This window comes from Cetorhinus maximus, chromosome 14 (assembly GCF_964194155.1).
Source record: "Cetorhinus maximus chromosome 14, sCetMax3.hap1.1, whole genome shotgun sequence".
Taxonomy (NCBI): Eukaryota; Metazoa; Chordata; class Chondrichthyes; order Lamniformes; family Cetorhinidae; genus Cetorhinus; species Cetorhinus maximus.
In genome coordinates, this window is record NC_135892.1 from 29,510,323 (window position 1) to 29,530,434 (window position 20,112).

At 41.4% G+C, this 20,112-nt stretch overlaps 1 protein-coding gene across 4 annotated transcripts in view; it reads left to right on the top strand.

The window, feature by feature from the left end:
• The window catches only part of agpat4 (1-acylglycerol-3-phosphate O-acyltransferase 4 (lysophosphatidic acid acyltransferase, delta)), a 192,942-nt gene that overhangs the window by 119,529 nt on the left and 53,301 nt on the right, over window positions 1-20,112 (top strand). For all 4 annotated transcript variants that reach the window (XR_013578660.1, XM_078556739.1, XM_078556741.1 and 1 more), the window contains exons 4-7: window positions 2,177-2,338; window positions 7,749-7,902; window positions 9,584-9,686; window positions 15,229-15,304. Coding sequence is in view for 3 of the 4 variants with exons in the window: in XM_078556739.1 (XP_078412865.1) it covers window positions 2,177-2,338; window positions 7,749-7,902; window positions 9,584-9,686; window positions 15,229-15,304 (495 nt within the window). In the remaining variant the exon portion in view is untranslated. The remainder of the gene's footprint in view (window positions 1-2,176; window positions 2,339-7,748; window positions 7,903-9,583; window positions 9,687-15,228; window positions 15,305-20,112) is intronic.

Consider the following 20,112-nt stretch of genomic DNA (forward strand, 5'->3'; position numbering starts at 1 on the left):
GAGGGCCCTGTCAACGACCGTGGGTGGAAAACCTCGGTCAGGGAAGAAGGAGGACATGTCAGAGGAACTGTTTTTGAAGGTAGCATCATCAGAACAGATGCGACGGAGGCGAAGGAACTGAGAGAATGGGATGGAGTCCTTACAGGAAGTGGGGTGTGAGGAGCTGTAGTTGAGGTAGCTGTGGGAGTCTGTAGGCTTGTAAAGGATATTGGTGGACAGTCTGTCACCAGAAATTGAGACAGAGAGGTTAAGGAAGGGAAGGGAAGTGTCAGAGATGGACCATGTGAAAATGATGGAGGGGTGGAGATTGGAAGCAAAATTAATAAATTTTTCCAGGTCCCGACGAGAGCATGAAGCAGCACCGAAGTAATCATCGATGTACCGGAAAAAGAGTTGTGGGAGGGGGCCGGAGTAGGACTGGAACAAGGAATGTTCCACATACCCCATAAAGAGACAGGCATAACTGGGACCCATGCGGGTACCCATAGCCACACCTTTTATTTGGAGGAAGTGAGAGGAGTTAAAGGAGAAATTGTTCAGTGTGAGAACAAGTTCAGCCAGACGGAGGAGAGTAGTGGTGGATGGGGATTGTTCAGGTCTCTGTTCAAGGAAGAAGCTAAGGACCCTCAGACCATCCTGGTGGGGGATGGAGGTGTAGAGGGATTGGACGTCCATGGTGAAGAGGTGGTGGTTGGGGCCAGGGAACTGGAAATTGTTGATGTGACGTAAGGTGTCAGAGGAATCACGGATGTAGGTGGGAAGGGACTGGACAAGGGGAGAGAGAAGGGAGTCAAGATAACGAGAAATGAATTCCTTGGGGCAGGAACAGGCTGACACGATCGGTCTGCTGGGACAGTCCTGTTTGTGGATTTTGGGTTGGAGGTAGAAGCGGGCCGTCCGAGGTTGGGTGACTATCAGATTGGAAGCTGTGGGAGGAAGATCTCTAGAGGAGATGAGGTCAGTAACAGTCCTGGAAACAATGGCTTGATGTTCAGTGGTGGGGCCCAACGCAAACTGGAGGAACAGCACCTCATCTTCCGACTAGGCACTTTACAGCCTTCCGGACTGAATACTGAATTCAACAACTTTAGATCTTGAACTCCCTCCTCCATCCCCACCCCCTTTCCGTTTCTTCCCCCTTCCTTTTGTTTTTTCTAATAATTTATATAGATTTTTCTTTTCCCACCTATTTCCATTATTTTTAAATCTATACCTTTTATGCCCTGTTAGTCTTTCCATCCCACCCCCACTAGAGCTGTACCTTGTGTGTCCTGCCATCCATTCTTAATTAGCACATTCGTTTAGATAATATCACCACCTTCAACACTTCTTTGTTCTTTCGTCTGTGACATCTTTTGATTATCTGCTCCTATCACTGCTTGCTTGTCCCTACAACAACACACCCAACCCCCCAACTTCTCTCCCCCCCCCCCCACCATAAACCAGCTTATATTTCACCCCTCTCCTAATATTACTCAGTTCTGTTGAAGGGTCATGAGGACTCGAAACGTCAACTTTTTTCTTCTCCGCCGATGCTGCCAGACCTGCTGAGTTTTTCCAGGCAATTCTGTTATTGTTTTGTGCCATCATTGTAGTTGGTTTAGAGGTTTCTTATACTGCTGATCATTCTCTGGTACAGCTTCCACTAGAGGCATCATGGTAATCTAATGGACAGTAGGTTGGTTTGACCATTGGGGACTTTCCGGGACCTGGAATGATAATGGACAAACCTGCTCCACAAGAAGAGGAGAGAGATCAAAGGTGAAATCCGAGTCTGAATACTCTTTAGTGTTTAAGTACTCAGGATCGTGCTGGCCTGGCTGGCTAAAAACAGCGGTCGTCTTGACAATCTTCGCTGTCTGGAGGAGATCCAGGGCGATATAGGCAGCCCTGCTTGGGGAGGGAGAGGCTAAATATCGGGAAGGTCTCTAACAGGCAGATGATCCATTTTACCAGGCTACTTCCCAGACAGTGAATTTTAAAACTACTCCCTTTTTGCAATGCCAACTGGTCCCATTTAAGATAGCCTATTACCCAGATCTCTTCTGTACCATTTGCCTTGAGGGCACATGCATGCTTTGACTACTTTCCTATATTTCAACATTTTTAAAGATTGTAAAGTTTGGAATAGCACTGGTGTTAATCTAACGTTTTAAAAATTTGTTTTATTGTGTAGAGTTCAAAAGTCCTAGCAAAAAAGGAGCTGTCTTATGTTCCTCTCATTGGTTGGATGTGGTATTTTCTGGAGATAGTATTTTGCAAGCGACAGTGGACTGAAGATCGCAAAAACGTAGTCCAGAGTTTGCTTAATCTACGGGATTACCCTGAAATCTTTTGGGTAGGTATGTTGTTAGCAGAAAATTCACAAGAGTTTTCTGTAATAATGACAGTAAATCACCTAGTCACTTGAAGTTGTATTAGAATTCTTGATCCTAACTTTTCTTCAATTGTCCTGCACAGTTGGACTGTCCCCTATTCTGAAATACCCTGCCTAAAGTAAAAACTGGTGCCTACTAAGATGTTGAAACTGTGACCGTGTCGTGCAGATATTTTCACTTCTTCATAACTGCTATGTTTAACGTAATTACAGTAGTATTAAAACATGTCATACATTGTGTAATTGGGCTGTGATATGTGCAAAATGGGATTATTTAAAATATTTGATCTTGAAACTTGTCACATTCAAACCATTGAAAAGGAGAATGATGTAAGTATGCTCAGCTCTGCTGATGGTTCACTAGATGAGGATTGAACGTTTCTGGGCCTTAGTTTGGTTCTTGTTTGGTGAGGACAAAATCAAGCTTGAATGTGATGCCCTTGTAGTCAGATAGTCAGCTAACACCTTGGAGCATCCATGGAGCATGGTAACTTAAGTAAAATACTGAAAGATGACCAAGACTTGTATAATTACATTCCAGTAAGATGTTACCACCTTCAGGAGGGAAAAAGAGACTGAAAATTGGAGTTCAAATAATAGGAAGTTATGTTTCACTTGAATCTTTCTCACCCAGCATAATCAGGTGGGCCTAATGGGGTTTATTAACAATAGACACAGTTGAGCCCCAATTTACTGTATGCTGCTGTTGGCTCTGCTATTCTCCACCTGCCTTGTGTCTTTCCTTTTTAGTGGTACTCCCTTTGATGACTGCTGCTGCTGCTGGGAAGATTAGCTGATACTGCACAGCTTATCAATCAAATTGCCCACATATGACTCCAGCTGCTGGATATGCCACACATCTGAATAATATTTTGTCATAAACAATTACCTGATTTCAAAAACAGGCCTCTAATTAGAGCGATAGGCATTCCTCTCCAATGACTCATTTGTCACTTGTCGTAGTACTGAGCAGACCTGCGCCTTCAATAGAGAACACTCCAGTTCCATTGAGGAGTAATTTTAAATAAAATCACAATCACAATTGTTAGAGTGCAGAAAGAGGCCATTTGGCCCACTGCATCTGCTCCAGCTCTCCAAATGAGCTTAATGCCATTCTCCTACCTTCTCCCTGTAGCCCTGCGAATTCTTCCTTTCCAGATAACAGTCTAATTCCGTTATGAATGTCTGGATTGAACCTTTCTCCACCATGCTATCAGGCAGTGCATTCTAGACCGAAATCACTTGCTGCATAAATAAGTTTTTTTTTTCAAATATTGCTTTTGCTTCTTTTGCCAATTACTTTAAATCTGTGCCCTCTCGCTCTCGATCCTTTCACAAATGGGAACACTTTTCCCCCTATCTACTCTGTCCAAACCCCTCATGATTTCCAGTGCTTCCTATCGAATCTCCTCCCAGCTGCCTTTTCTCCAAGGGAAACAGTCCTAACTTCTTCAAGCTGTCCTCATAACTGAAGTTTCTCATCCCTGGAACCATCTTGGTGAACCTTTTCTGCACTCTCTCCAATGTTTTCACATCCTTCCTAAAGTGTGATACCCAGAACTGGACCCAAAACTCCAGCTTGAAGCTGAATTAGTGTCTTATCCAAGTTCAACATAACCTGCTTACTCTTGTACTCTGTGTCCTTCTTAATGAAGCCTAGGATACTGTATGCTTTATTAACCATGCTGTCAACCTGTCCTGCCACCTTCAATGACTAATGCACATATACACCCAGGTCCCTATGTTCCTGCACCTCCTTGAGTTACACCCTTTATTTTATATTGTGCTCCTGCATCCCCTTGATGCACCATTTATTTTATGTTGCATCTCCATGTTCTTCCTACCAAAATGTATTGCCTCACATTTCTGTGCAGTGAACTTCATCTGCCCCACCTATCCACCCATTCCACCAACTTGTCTATGCCCCTTTGAAGTTCTACACTATCCTCCTCACAGTTCACAGTGCTTCCAAACTTTGTGTCATCTGCAACTTTTGAAATTGTGCCCTGTACACACAGGCCTAGGTGATTAATATATTTCAGAAAAGGCAAGGGTATCAACACTGACCCCTGGAGAACTCCACTATAAACATTCCTCTACCCTCAAAACATTCATTAACCACTACTCTATTGTCCCTTTTATCCCTTAAGCTATAACTTTGCTCACATGTTTATGCAGCCCTGTATCAAATGCCTTTTGGAAGTCCATGCACACCACATCAATAGCATTACACTCATCAACCCTCTTTTACATCTTCAAAAAACTCCAAGTTCGTTAAACACAATTTTTCCCTTAAGAAATCAGTGTTGGCTTTTCTAAATTAACCCACATTTGTCCATATGACAATTCATTTTGTCCTGAATTGTGTCTAGAAGTTTCCCCCCAGCTGAAGTTTAAACTGAATGGCCTGTAGTTGCTGGTCTCACCTTTGGACCCTTTTTTGAACAAGGGTGTAATGTTTGTAATTCCCCAGTCCTCTAGCACCACCCTTTTGTCTAAGAAAGACTGAAAAATTACGACCAGTGCCTACACAGTTTCCACACTTACTTCCCACAGTATCTTTGGATGACCTCATCCGGTCATGGTGCCTTCTCAACTTTAAGTACAGACAGCCTATCCAATACCAACTCCTGATCAATGTTAAACCCTTCTGGTGTCTGAATTACTTCCTCTTTCACCATAGCCTGAGTAGCATCTTCTTCCTTGGTAAAAACAGATGCAAAGTATTCCATTTAGTACCTCAGATGTGCCCTTTGCTTCCATGCTTAAATCCCCTTTTTGGTCCCTAATCTGCCTCCACTCCTCCTCTTACTATTTATTTGCCTATAGAAAGTATATTAAGGCTTTGGAGTTCACTTTTATGTTGCCAGTCTCTTTTCATACTCTTCCTCTCTGCTTCTCTTATTTGCTTTTTCATCTGCCCCCTGAATCTTGCATATTCAGTCTGCTTCTCAATTGTATTTTCTACTTGACATCTACCGTAACAACACATTTTCTTCTTTAGCTTAATTTCTATTTCTTTGTCATCTAGGGAGCTCTGGACTCGTATGTGCGCGCGTGTGTGTGTTTGACTGACTGACTGCGTTTATTTTGAAGCTGATCTTTGATATTCTGTTGGATCTTGTTTATATATACTAACTAATTAGAAAAAGTTTATTTCCCTTTGTGAAACTGTGTGTTTGTACTCAAAGCATTAAATTCAGCTCGTGGTATCTATGTCCACTCTTTATGTTACAGGCCCTTTATAAATGCAAGTTGTTTCTTCATTTTTGGCCAGCCCTAACCTTTAACTTTTTCTTTCACTTTTTGTAGGCTTATAAAAGCTATTACTATTTCCTTTGTATATTTTCTGCTAGGCTTTTTTTGCATATTTTTTAGCTCTTCTCATCCACCTTTACACTTCCCTTCTCTGCTTTCCATATTCCTCAAATTTCTTTCATATTGGTAGCCAACATTTTGTATTATGCCTCCCTCTTACATTTTAACTTTAGTTCTAAATTTTTGATCAATGGATCTCTTCATATTTCCTTTTCACCTCTTATAGGAATATGTTTTGTACTTTATTGCGTCTCTTATTTGAAGATTTGTCCACTGCTCAGCCATCCTATTTCTTTTCTCACCCTTTTAGCCAGTCAATTTGAGCAAAGTCTTTTTTAAACTCTCTTCATCCTAGCCAACATCTTTTATCTTTAATTATTTCCTTGACTGTTCCATTCTTGAATTAAACCTAATTGGAAAATAGCAGCCAGATCAGTTGTTCTCCCACTCTGAATAGCTATTTGCTCCACTTCACTTCCCAGAACTAGTACAAGAAATGCTTGTTAAACTGATATTGGAAGCAGTCCTGGATGCATTTCTAAAATACTCTCCTCATTTTGATCACATGTATTACTTTTCTTTATCTTGGTAATAATGTATAATGTTTGGTAATAATGCCTGTTCATGTGACTTGGGTGATTTATTCTATGTTGTTCATGCATGTCTCTTTTGAACTCCCTGGAAATTTGCAACTTAAGCTCATTTCTTTTCCGCTGCTTGACCTTTACTGCACACTGAGAATTGGACTTCCTATTTTGTATTATGCCTCAAGCTGGAGTTTTACGTCCAGTTCTGATCATATTGCCCATCAACTAAAACATTTTGCACTTCCGAGGTCCGTATCCCTCTATTCCCATCCTATTCATGTATTTGCCAAGCTGCCTCTTAAACACTACTATTGTACCTACTTCCACCACCTTCTCTGGCAGCGAATTCCAGACACTTACTACCCTCTGCGTAAAAAACTTGCCCCACACATCTCCTCTATAGTTTTCTCCTCTCACCTTAAATCTATGTCCCCTAGTAATTGACTCTTCCACCCTGGGAAAATGCTTCTGACTGTCTACTCTGTCCATGCCACTCATAATCTTGTAAACTTCTATCAAGTCGCCCCTCAATCTCTGTCGCTCTAGTGAGAACAATCCGAGTTTCTCCAACCTCTCCTCACAGCTAATAACCTCCAGACCAGGCAGCATCCTGGTAAACCTCCTTTGCACCCTCTCCAACGCCTCCATTTCCTTCTGGTAATGTGGCGACCAGAATTGCACGCAATATTCCAAGTGTGGCCTAACCAAGGTTCTATACAGCTGCAGCATGACTTCCCAGCTTTTATACTCAATACCCCTGCCGATGAAGGCAAGCATGCCATATGCCTTCCTGACTACCTTATCCACCTGCGTTGCCACTTTCAGTGACCTGTGGACCTGTACACCCAGATCCCTCTGCCCGTCCATGCACTTAAGGGTTCTGCCATTTACTGTATAATTCCTGCCTATATTAGGCCTTCCAAAATGCATTACCTCGCATTTGTCCGGATTAAACTCCATCTGCCATTTCTCCGCCCAAGTCTCCAACCGATTTATATCCCGTTGTATCCTTTGACAATCCTCTTCACTATCTGCAACTCCTCCAACCTTAGTGTCATCTGCAAACTTACTAATTAGCCCAGTTACATTTTCCTCCAAATCATTTATGTATACTACAAACAGCAAAGGTCCCAGCACCGATCCCTGCGGAACTCCACTAGTCACAGCTCTCCATTCAGAAAAGTTGATCCTTCACTTCATTATTTAAATTGGTACCTTAATGATATGCCTTATGGCCTAACTGTTGAGAGAAAATTTTTAATCTTTCATATGAAACTGCTTGAAAGGTTCCAGCATTGCAACTGAAACACAGGTTTGATTTGTTTCCAACAAAACAAAAATGCAGTATCTGGATCTGCATTCAGTTTTAGTGGCAATAAGATGATTGGCGGCATAGTTTTCTACAGTAGCATCTACAAGAATGTAGTTCAACCACTCACTGGCTTTGATTATTCTCTGACTTTCAGTTTCTGATTCACTGTGAAGGAACACGATTTACAGAGAAAAAACACCAGATCAGCATGCAGGTGGCTGAAGCAAAAGGCTTGCCCAAGCTAAAGTACCATCTACTCCCTCGAACAAAAGGCTTTGCACTCACCGTGCAATGTCTAAGGAATGCAGGTAAGGGTGCAAGTGATTATATTTTTTTATTCGTTCATTGGATGTGGGCATCGCTGGCTAGGCCAGCATTTATAGCCCATCCCTAATTGTAATAAAATTGTTCTTGAGATGCATAAAAATATCTGTCTATAAGGTATTTTCTAACCCGGTCTGCATGGTTTGCAAGAAGATCAATCTTGCCAGTTTAGAAGTAGGAATGTGAAGCGATCCATGTAGAAGTTAATTCAAGCTCCTGCCCCTGTTTCTATTTCAAATTCATCCTTGTTTTAATCCTTGTTGCCCCATACTGATGACTGTGTGGCTGACAAATTGGTTCAGGGTTTCCTTTTTTTTACTGCAACTGAATTTTTTGAAAAATATACAATTATGAAAACATTGATAAGACATCACTTTGGTACATAAAGCAAACATCATGGCCTCAAAACTAAAAAATCCTCGTTATAACTTTTATGTGCATAACCCTTTATTATCTTCAGACTTGGGGCCTTATTTTCCTGTCCTGACACAGGGCCAATCTACATTGGGCAGGCTTTATAAATGGAGGGCAGAACTCTATTCAGGATTCCTGCCCCCATTTCCATTGTTGTCAAGTTTTATCAGGGTGGGTTGTGAGCCCACTTCCAGCTATTCCCATGTTGCTGGGTCAATTGCAAAGTGGGCATTTCTGACCCCTCCCTGTTGCAATTTTCATGCAGTCGGGCTGGCTTTTGAAGGCGATGTAGTTCTCACTAGCTCAGAGGTGTCATGAGCCATGGTGGAACCCTGGTTTAGAGTCGGAACCGTGTAAGAGGCAAGTTCAAAAGGTGTTTCCAACTTCACATGTCATAAGGAAATGCCATATGATAGGTTTTTGATTAATGAAAGGGCTTTGTTTTGAAAAGGTAAGTGACCATTAAATTGAATACTATCGTGAAAGTAGAAATGTCTTCAGGTATGTTAGAGTACATTGTTCACTGGGCACTGTGCTATTCTGCATTGTAAAATATTGAAATTCAGATTTGACTGTCAATTGCTCCCTTTGCATTTGTTTTCCTTGAATTTCAGCTCAGCTTTCTGTTTAGCTGTTTCAAAGCTTTGACAAATGGCCGAATTTCTGGTTGACTTCAAAAGCTTTAATATATTGTGCTCTGGAGGTTTTGTTGACAGTTATTCAATAGAATCTCGTTACGAATACTTGGTTGAGTTCCAAACCCACGAATGGATTCAGCTCAGCAGGGGTCAAGGGGACTATGAGCTTGGTTGTATTGAAAGATTTGTGAGCAGTTAAGTGTTATGATGGAGGCGAACCTTTTGGCCTGGCCACCTTGGCATCTATACATCTCTGTATTTGCCTCTGGCTTGCTGCAAGAGGCAGTAGCTCTAACTTTAGCCTACCTGTACCACAAAAGTAGTGGAGAGAGGGTTGTGGGGCATTGTGGTCAGGAAGCAGAATCACAATGCTGGGAAATTTCCCCATCTCCCAATTCCTGTCCCCAAGATGAAAATCTGGCCTTTTGCTTCAACAAGATGATGAACCTGCAGTGATATACATCAGACATGCAATTTTGACTAAATACGTTTTGCCCTTTGTTACTTATTGGCCTGTGATGTTAACGGTTTTACTTAATTACAGTGCATTTTATAATTGTAGATTATATTTGGCTTTTATTATATTGTTTTCATCTGAAATTATTTCTTTTAGTTCCAGCTGTGTATGATGCTACACTCAATTTCAGAAATGGTGAAAACCCGACATTGCTAGAAACATTACATGGAAAGAAGTACCATGCAGATATATATGTTCGGTAAGATGCTGGAGTGCATGTGATTTGCACAGCCATTTTCTCTTGTATTTTGTTGTAGAATTTTTGGCTCCAATATTTATGTGGGGGGAGGGCATGGAGGAGCTGTTGGAGTTGGGGGAATATCAGATGTTGCAACATGTTTGTTGAGAAGATCGCAGGCCAGGAAGGATTTGGTGGAGGGGAGGAGATCATAGACCGGGAAGGTGTTTGTGGAGGACATTGGGTTGCTGGTGGGGGAACAGGGTGTTGATGGTATAGTTAGGGTGGTGGCCAATTTCTGGGGAGGTTAACAAGATAGGATGGTGGACTGGGGGGAAGCACTACCGTTCCTCCTGACCCACAAGCAGTGCTGAAAAGACACTTGCCTGTCTCATCCAACATTCCTTGTTTCCCTTCAGCTACCAGTTTTTCTAAGGCCTGGGAACCCCTGACAGTCAGCGTTAAAGCAAGAGGAGAGAGAAAATCATTGGCAGGCAGCCTCATTAAAATATTATGATGAAGGCAGGACATTTCAAATCACCACAACTCACTATGAGGAAAGAAAAAAAGTTGACTCTTTTGCCAATCACCATAAATCTATGTCCTCTGGTTACAGGCCCTTCTGCCACTGGAAACAGTCCTTATTCACTATCAAAACCCTCAATGATTTTGAACATTTCTATCAACCCTCCTCTTTGGCTCCTCTGCTGTAAGGACAACAGCCCTAGCTCTCCACATAACTGCAATCCCTCATCTTTGGTACCATTCTAGTGAATCTCTTCTGCATCCTCTCTTAAGGTCTTGAATTCTTAAAATGTAGTGCTCAAAATTGGCCGCAGTATTTCAGCTGGGCCTAACCAGTGATTTCTAAAGGTTTACCATAACCACCTTGCTTTCATGCTCTATGCATTTATTAATCAAGCTAGAGATACTGTCTGCTTTTTTTTTAAATGACCTTCTCAACTTGCCCTGCCACCTTCAAAGATTTGTGCACTTGCACCCCCCCCAGATGTCTCTGTTCCTGCATCTTCAGTATCAGAATTGTTACTGCACAGAAGGAGGCCATTCAGCCTGTTATGTCTGCACCACCTCTCCAAATGAGCAATTCATCTAGTGCCACTCCCCTGCCTTCTCCCCGTAACCCTGTATTTCCTTTTCAGATAACCCAATTCCCTCTTGAATGCTTCAATTGAACATGCCTCCACTATACTCTCAGGCAGTGCATTCTGGTCTTAACCACTAGATGAATTGCTTATCTGGGGGGTGCAAGTGCACAAATCTTTGAAGGTGGCAGGACAAATTGAAAAGGTCATTTAACCACCCTCTGCATGAAAAATTTCTCCTCACCTCTCCATTGTTTCTTTTGCCAATTACCTTAAATCTGTGCATTCTTGTTCTTGATCCTTCCATCAATGCAAACAGTTTTGTCCCTATCTACACTAAGCCCAGACCCCTCATGATTTTGAATACCTCTATCAAATCTCCTCTCAGCTTCTTTAATTTATCTACATTATTGAAGTTCCTTACGCCTGGAGCCATTCTAATGAACCTTTTCTGCACTTTCTCTAATTCCTTTCCTAAAGTGTGGCGCCAGAACTGGGTGCAATACTCCAGTTGAGGCCCATCTAGTGTTTTATACAAGTCTAACATAACCTCCTTGCTTTTTCACCCTATGCCTAAGATACTGTATGCTTTTATTAACAGTGCTCTCCACCTGTCCTGACACCTTCAATGACTTATGCCCATATACACTCAGGGCCCTCTGCCCCTGCACCCCTTTAGAATTGTACCCTTTATTTTACATTGTCACTCTGCATTCTTCCTACTAAAATGAATCGCTTCACTGCATTGAATTTCAACTGCCACTTGTCCACCCAATCCACCAACCTGCCTATGGCTTTTTCAAGTTCTGTGCTACCCTCCTCACAGTTCACAATACTTCCAAGTTTTGTATTGTCTGCAAATTTTGAAATTGTACCCTGTACACCAAGGTCTAAAATCATTACTATACTTCAGAAAGAGCAAGAGTATAAGACTGACCCCTGGGAAACTGCACCTCAAAGTTCCCTCCAGTCCGAAAGAGATCCATTAATCACTACTGTTTCCTGTCACTCGGCCAATTTCATATCCATGTTTCTATTGTCCCGTTTATTCCATGAGCTATAACTTTGCTCACAAGTCTGCTGTGCGGCACTTTATCAAATGTCTTTTGGAAATCCATGTACACCAAATCAACAGCACTGACCTCATCAACCCCCCTCTCTGTTACTTCATCAGAAATTTGCGGGAATTTAGTTAAACTTGATTTTTCCTTACAAATCCATACCAAGTGACTACTAATTTTTGTCCCGAATGATTGAGTGAGTGATTTGTTTCTAAAAGCTTCACCGCCACTACCACCGAAGTTAAAATGCTATTGCTGGGCTTATCTTACACCCTTTTTCAAAAAAAGGGGTGTAATTATTTGCAATTCTCCAGTCCTGTGGACCACCTCCACCACATGCCACCACCACCACCACCCCACCAAGTCTAAGGAAGACTGGAAAACTATGGACGATTTCTCAGCAATTTTCACTCCAACTTACCTCGATACCCGTAGATGCTTCTCTTCTTGTCCTGGTGCCTTATCAAAAGAGCAAACAGCCTATCCAATACCACATCCTTATCTATTTTGAACCTTTTTAGTGTCTGTATTACCTCCCCTTACACCATGACCTGCACAGCATCTTCCTTTAAAGACAAATGCAATATATTCAATTAATACCTCAGCTATGCTCCAAGCATAAATCACCTTTTTGGTCGCTCATCAGTCCAACTCTTTTACCACTCTTTTTTATTATTTATATACTTATAGAAGACTTTAGAATTCCCTATTATGTTAGCTGCCAGTTTTTTTCATACTCTCTTTTTGCTTCTCTTTGTTTTTTCACTTCCCCTTTGAACCTTCTATAGTTAGCTTGATTCTTGTTTGTATTATGCACCTGATATCTGTCATACACATACTTTTTCTTCATCATCTTAATCCCTATCTCTTTCATCATCTAGGAAACTCTGGATTTGCTGCATTACCTTTCGCCTTTGTGTGAATATAACTTGACTGTGCCTGACTCTCTCCTCTTTAAAGGCAGCCCATTGTTCAGTTACCATTTTGTCTGCCAGCCTTTGATTCCAATTTAATCGTCCGAGATCTATTCTTCGCCTATTGACTTTCGCTTTTCCCTAGTTAACTGTTCTTACTCTGGTTTTCCCCTTGTCTTTTTCTATAGCCAAACTAAATCTTACGTTACAATGATCAATATCACCTAAATGTTCTCTACAGACACTTGATCCATTTGGCCCAACTTGTTCCCAAGAACCAGGTTTAGCCGTGCCTCATTTCTTGGTGGACTGGAAACATACTGCTGTAGAAAATTTTCCTGAACATACTCTCGGAACTCTTCCCCTTCGCTGCCCTTCACACTGTTACTATCCCAGTCTATATTTGGATAATTAAAGTCCCCCATTATAGTCCCCGGCTCTATAATTCTTGCACCTCTCTGTAATTTCCTTGAAAATTTGTTCCTCTGCATTTTTCCCACTAGTTGGCGGTCTATAGATTACACTGAACAATGTAATTGCACCTTTTTTGTTTCTTAGCTCTAGCAAAATAGATTCTGTCCTTGACCCCTCTGAGATGTCCTCTCTCTGAATCACTGCAATGTTCTCCTTAATCAATACTGCCCTTGCCCTTTTTTCCCTTTCCTATTTTCCTGAACACCTTGTACCCAGGATTATTTAATATCCAGTCCTGCCCACCTTTGAACCAGGTTTCTGTTGGCAATCAGAATCTGTAACTCACCAATTGTCTTAAAATTTAAAATTGTTTCCTTCATTTCATTTGCACCTCCCCATTCTTCCTACCAAAATGTATCATTTGCATTTCTCTATGCTAAATTTCATCCACTTCATGTCTTCCCATTTTACCAGTCTCTTCATGACCTCCTGAAGTCTGTTACAACCCTTCTCGTTGTTTGTTACATTTCCAAGATCATTAATATATATTAAAAAGAGCAGTGAACCTAATGCCAATCTCTGGGAAACACCACTGTATACTTCTGTCCAGTCTGGAAAACAACTGTTGACCACTGCTCTCTGCTTTCTGTCCCTTAACAAATCTTATGTCCACATCGCCTCTGTCCCTTTTGATCTTTGGGCTTTATTTTGCTGATCCAGTTGGGTGGCACTTTATCAAACATATTTTTTTGAAAGTCCATATACCCAACATCAACCATATTACCCTTATCAACCCTTTCCATAACTTTATCAAAGAACTCTAACAAATTAGTTAAACACAACTTACCTCTAATAAATCTGTGCTAACTTTAATTTCTTAGACTATACTTTCCAAATGCCAATTAATTTAGTCTCAGATTATTGTCCCTAAAAGTATGCCTGCCACTAACATTTATGCTTTATTGTCTCAGATTATTTCTAACAGAGATGATAGAGAAGGGTGAAATTGGGCAAAGCACAGTAGACAATATATTCCTTCATGAGCTTTGTTCTTCAACTCTTACTGTCAGCATCTGGCAGTTTGTTGTACACAGGAGCTCTCATTTTGCACTGGTATTTTTATGCTATTTTGTAAACATTTTTAATTTGCATTTTTAAGAAAAAAAGGAATGCATAATACTACAATCTTCTCCTTTTGACCTCGAGCTATTTTCACAGATTTGTTAAACTTGAATCTGCTAAAGTATTTTGTAAGAAGGGGATTGATTTAGACTAGGTTGAAATAATACCATCTTAGCTCCAGAACCTTGTTTGAATGGAGTGTATACTTATGAAGGCCTCCTGTCAAAAATGCACGTCCATGTGAAGTAAATTCCGTCAGAGCCCAGATGTCATCAGATGGTTGTTCAGGTTAATATTACCTATAATCTGACAATGACTCAGTGATTCACTGATGGCAGTGGCTTCTTGGTTAAGTTTAGCAACTTTTCCCCAAAATTTTTGTCTATTTGTTGCCCAAGTTTTTATGGGCGGTTCAGTAAAAGTAGGGCGCTAAATCTCATGATTGACAAATCGTATAGGTTTTTAGAGAGTCTGAAAGTGCATTATCTGAGCTTCCAAAAAAAATCTCTTCGTATATCAGCAAAACTGCATTCCAGGAGTCTTTGTCAGTTTGAATCTTCCCTAAAAAAAAATGAAACCTTTAGATTTGAATATCGTCATTCATGATCACAAGACATTCCAAAACACTTTACAGCCACTGAATTACTTTTGAAGTGGGTCAAAATTATGGAACTTTGACCATCTTCACCACATGGACTGCAGCAGTTCAAGAAGGTGACCCACAAATGAGCAATAAATGCTTTTTTTGCCAACGACATCCACATTTCAAGAAGGAATAAAAAAAATGCATATCTTTTTCTTTTCAACTGCATTGAAAATCTCCACTAGAAAGTTTGTTTATATGCTACAAATGGAAGGAGACTTATCTAATGGTATTTGTTTCAGATTTATGTAGTATGAATATTTTTAGCGTGTTTAAAATGTTTTAACACTACTTTTTGATCTGCAGACGAATCCCATTGGAAGAGATCCCTGAAGATGAAGGGGAATGTGCTGCCTGGCTTCATAAACTATATCAAGAAAAGGTGAATTTATCAGTGCAATGGCAAAGAAATATTAATTGGTGACAGATTATTTATGATCATGAGTGATCATGTGATCCCTCATCAGAGATGTACCCTCTTTTCTGTAAGGCAACAGCAACCCAATTTGTACTTGGTACTGCAGTGATTTAAGACCTAAAAACCTTAAGAATTTCTGAATCACAAATGGATAGCAAACCAAAGAGGACAGAAATTGACTTGTTTCTGCTTGCTGATATTATAGCATTATGCATGTATCATAGAAAATGCTGGGCATTTTCAAGTTCAGCAACGTCAATAGCAAACAAAATTAATATTTCAGTTTGACCTTTCATCAGAACTAGAAAAAGTTAGAGTTTCAGATTTAAGGGTAAAGGAGTAAGGGAAGGAAAGAACAAAAGAAAAGGTGTGTGGTGGTTGGAGGGCCGGAAAGATAAAGGGCAGAATTTTATGTCCCGCGAGCTGGCATGTGCCCGACCCGATCAGGAGTAAAATAGTGCGCGATATTTTGGTCGGCGGGCGCACGTGAGAGTTGGCAGCAAGCCTACCGACAATTAAAGAGGCCTATTAAGGCCATTAAACTAGCTATTAATTTGAATTTTTCGCTGCCTGTCCAACCTTATGGTTGGTGGGCGGGTGAATAGGCCAGGTGACTTTTGCATTTTTGAGGAAACCTTATCCACAGGCAGGATGAGGTTCCTACAGTAATTTTTTTTTAAATTTTGAAACGTAATTTTAATATGCCCCTGTTCATGTGACAGTCACATGTGGGGACGTTTCCCTTATTTTTAAAATCTTTATTTTTCATTTTAAAATCCTTCAGCTCCCTGAGGCAGCTCTGTGCCTTCAGGGAGCTTTCAGTGTGTGCTCCCCTGTGCATGCCCAGACTTCAGCGCTTGCGCACCTCCCGCCCCCACCCCAGCAGCGCTGAGGCTCTCAGCACGCGTTTCATGCTGGCTAGCCATTAATTGGCCGGCCAGCGTGAAATCGCAGTTGGAGCCCGATGGTCCGTTTCGCGGCCATTCTCTGGCGTGCCCGCCCGACGAAGGGAAAATCCTGCCCAAAGTGACGAGAGGTTTGATGACACAAGGCAAAAGAATGGTAATAGGAAAAATAAAGAAACAGAAGATTTGTACCGAGGTGGTGCAAATGGGAATAGCAGAATCATTACAGCAGCTGCCGTTTGATAAATAAATGGAGGCAGAGGTTGTGATCTGAAATTGTTGAACCTAATATTAAGTTGCAAGGCTGTAAAGTGCTTCATTAGAATAGTGTAGGGGAAAAGTTAAAACTGCAGGCAACCGGCAGCTCTGGGTCATGCTTGTGTACTGAGTGGAGTTGTTTCTCAAAGCGATCATCCAAGCTCAACATATATCTGTTTCAGAACTTCCTCTGAGTTAAGTCCTTTATAACCTTCCAGTCTCAACACTGGGTTCAGTAATTTCATATCACAGCCTTACCTTTTGTACTTTCTTTCCCTCCCCTCTTTTTCTATCTCTGTACTTGCTTAAAATCAGTTGTAGCTATTTTAGACTCATGGCCATTTACAGCACAGAAGGAGCTATTTGGCCCATTGTGTTTGTGCCGGTCAACAAAGATCTGACAATGCTAATCTCGTTTTCCAGCACTTGGCGCATAGCCCTGGAGGCTATGGTAATGCAAGTGAAAATCTAAATACTTCTTAAATGTTAAGAGTTTCTGACTCAACCACCCTTTCAGGCAATGAGTTCCAGACTCCCATCACCCTCTGGGTGAAAAAATTTCTCCTCTACTCCCCTCTTAGCCTTTGACCTCTTACCTTAAATCTATGCCCTTTGGTTGTTGACCCCTCTACTAATGGAAAAAGTGCCATCCTATCCACCCTATCTATGCCCCTCATAATCTTATACACCTCTATCAGGTCCCCTCTCAACCTTCACTGCTCCAAGGAAAATAACCCCAGCCTATCCAATTTTATTCCAGATCTGATGGAAGATCATCAACCTGAAGCATTAATTCTGTTTTTTTCTCTCTCCACAAAGACTGTCAGTCCTGCTGCGTAGTTCCAACATTTTCTGGTTTTATATCAGATTTCCAGCATCTATTGTATTTTGCTTTGATTATATTTATGTCCAGATCCTTGGGAATGCTGTAGCGATTCAAGAATGCAGCTCACCATCACCTTCACAAGGGCAATTAGGGATCGGCAATATATACAGGCCTAGCCAGCGACACCCACGTCCCATGAACGAATGAAAAAAATAAAATTATGGGCCTTGAGTAGTGAATATGATCTCGGGTTGCATGTAAGAGAGAGAGAGAGAGAAGGGAAAAAAATTTGCATGTTTTCTTAGTAGTTGCTGTTGGGTGGGTGTGATATATCTAGTCGGAGAGCTTTAAACATATTGATCTTAACTTGAAAAAAATAAGTCTTTGATTTTATGACTATTTTCAGGCGTTTGAGGCTGAAAGCCTAAATACTCCCTAATATCTCTGTGCAGGATATTGTAGCGCAAACACATTTCCTTGATCAGGGTTAGAGCCTGTTTAATGAGGCCCTCGAGCACTTTTTTGATCATTTTAACATCAATGGTGGGTAATATTTTAGAAACAATATTCAGGAAAAAAAAATCAACAGGCATTTGGAAAAGTTTGAGTTAATTAAGGAGAGTCAGTGTGGATTTGTTAAAAGTTGATTGTGCTTAACTAATCTAATCGAATTTTTTTGAAGTAACAGGAGGTTGATGAAGGGGATGCAGTGGATGTTGTCTGTATGAATTTTAAGAAAGTGACAAAGTACCACATGAGAGGCTAGTTAATGAAATTGAGGCTTGTGGAATAGGTGCATCAATGTCAGCTTGGATGGAAAATTGATTTAAGGGTAGAAGTCAGTGAATCATGGTAAATTTTGAAAGGCTTTGACAGAGGATACAGAGAGAATGCTCCCTCTTATGGGGAAGAACATAACTAGAGGCCATTGATATAAGATAGTCACCAAGGAATCTGATAGAGAATTCAGAAGAAACTGCTTTACCCAAAGAGTGGCTAGAATGCGGAACTCACTACCAATAGTTGAAGTCAATAGTATACATGCATTTAAGGGTAAACCAGAGGGGTATATGAGGGAGGCAGGAATAGATGGTTGCGTGGGTAGATTTAAATGGGGAAAGATGGATGGAGGATGGAATGGAGCATACACATCAGCATAGACTGGTTGGGCCGAATGGCCTGTTTCTGAGCCATTAATCCTATGTAATTTCTTCTTTCTGTGGAGGTTGATCTTTTGACATCTGTAGTTAAGGGGCTGCAGCGCATGCCACATTAGTGTATGCTTGACAATGTGAGAAATTATCTATTATATATTATTGACTGAAACTGAACCCTACAAATTTTAAAATAGCAAAAATAAAATGTTTGAAACAAAAACAAATGCTGTTGTATTTGGAATAGTATAAAATTTTAAAATGGAAACAAGTAGCTGACCGATCAACACCTGGAAAGAGAAAAGCACATTGGTGTAAAAGGTTAAAAATAATTTGTCAGGAATATCTAAAAATATATTGGCCCTGACTTTTGCAGGGGGATTTGACAGTGAACTGTTGGTGCTTGCTCCCGTTTCCCCTCTTAAACTGACCGCAACTTCAGGATTTAGCGCATGGGCAGATTAATGTGGAAATCCTGAAGTCGTGGTCTGTCAGTCATTGCTCAGCCACAGACTATGCTATGCCCCCACCTCCACCAGAGCCAGAATTCACTGGAATTTATAAATGTGACAAGAAGGTCTCCGTTTTCTGTCATACAACCTTGTTATGTAGGTCATGCATTGTGATATTGCACATGTTAGGCCCGTGCTGCAAACAGAAGTATATTTTTTTTATTAACAGGATGTGGGCATCACTGGCTAGGCCAGCACCTATTGCCCACCCCTAAATGCCCTTGAGAAGGTGGTGGTGAGCTGCCTTCTTGAACCGCTGCAGTCCATGTGGTATAGGTACACCCATAGTGCTGTTAGGGAGGGAGTTCCAGGATTTTGACCCAGCAACAGTAAAGGAACTGCGGTATACTTCCAAGTCAGGATGGTGCGTGGCTTGGAGGGGAACTTCCAGGTGGTGGTGTTCCCATGTGTCTGCTGCCCTTGCCCTTCTAGATGGTAATGGCCGTGGGTTTGGAGGCTGCTGTCCAGGGAGGCTTGGTGAATTCCTGCCGTGCGTCTTGCAGATGGTGCGCACTGCTGCCACTCTGCATTGGTGGTGGAGGGAGTGAATGTTTATGGGTGGGGTGCCAATCAAGCGGACTGTTTTGCCCTGGATGGTGTCAAGCTTCTTGTGTTGTTGGAGCAGCACTCATCCAGGCAAGTGGAGAATAGTCCATCACACTCCTGACTGGTGCCTTGTAGATGGTGGACAGGTTTTGGGGAAGCAGGAGGTGAGCTACTTGCCACAGGATTCCTAGCCTCTGACCTGCTGTTGTAACCACAGTATTTATATGGCTAGTCCAGTTCAGTTTCTGGTCAGTGGTAACCCCCAGGATGTTATTAGAGGTGGGTTTCAGCGATGGTAATGCCATTGAATGTCAAGGGGCGATGGTTAGATTCTCCCTTGTTGGAGACAGTTATTGCCCACCACTTCTGTGGCGTGAATATTTCTTACCACTTGTTAGCCCAAGCCTGGTTATTGCAGGTCTGTTATTCTACCTCAACCCCTCTGCTGTTTCACGCCACCTGTCTAACAGGAGGAAAACCTCAAAAGTCTAAGTTTAGACTGAAGTAATGATTTATCAGGCTAAATTTGTTATGTTACAGACAGGAGAGAGAGAGGCAAACTGCACTGATT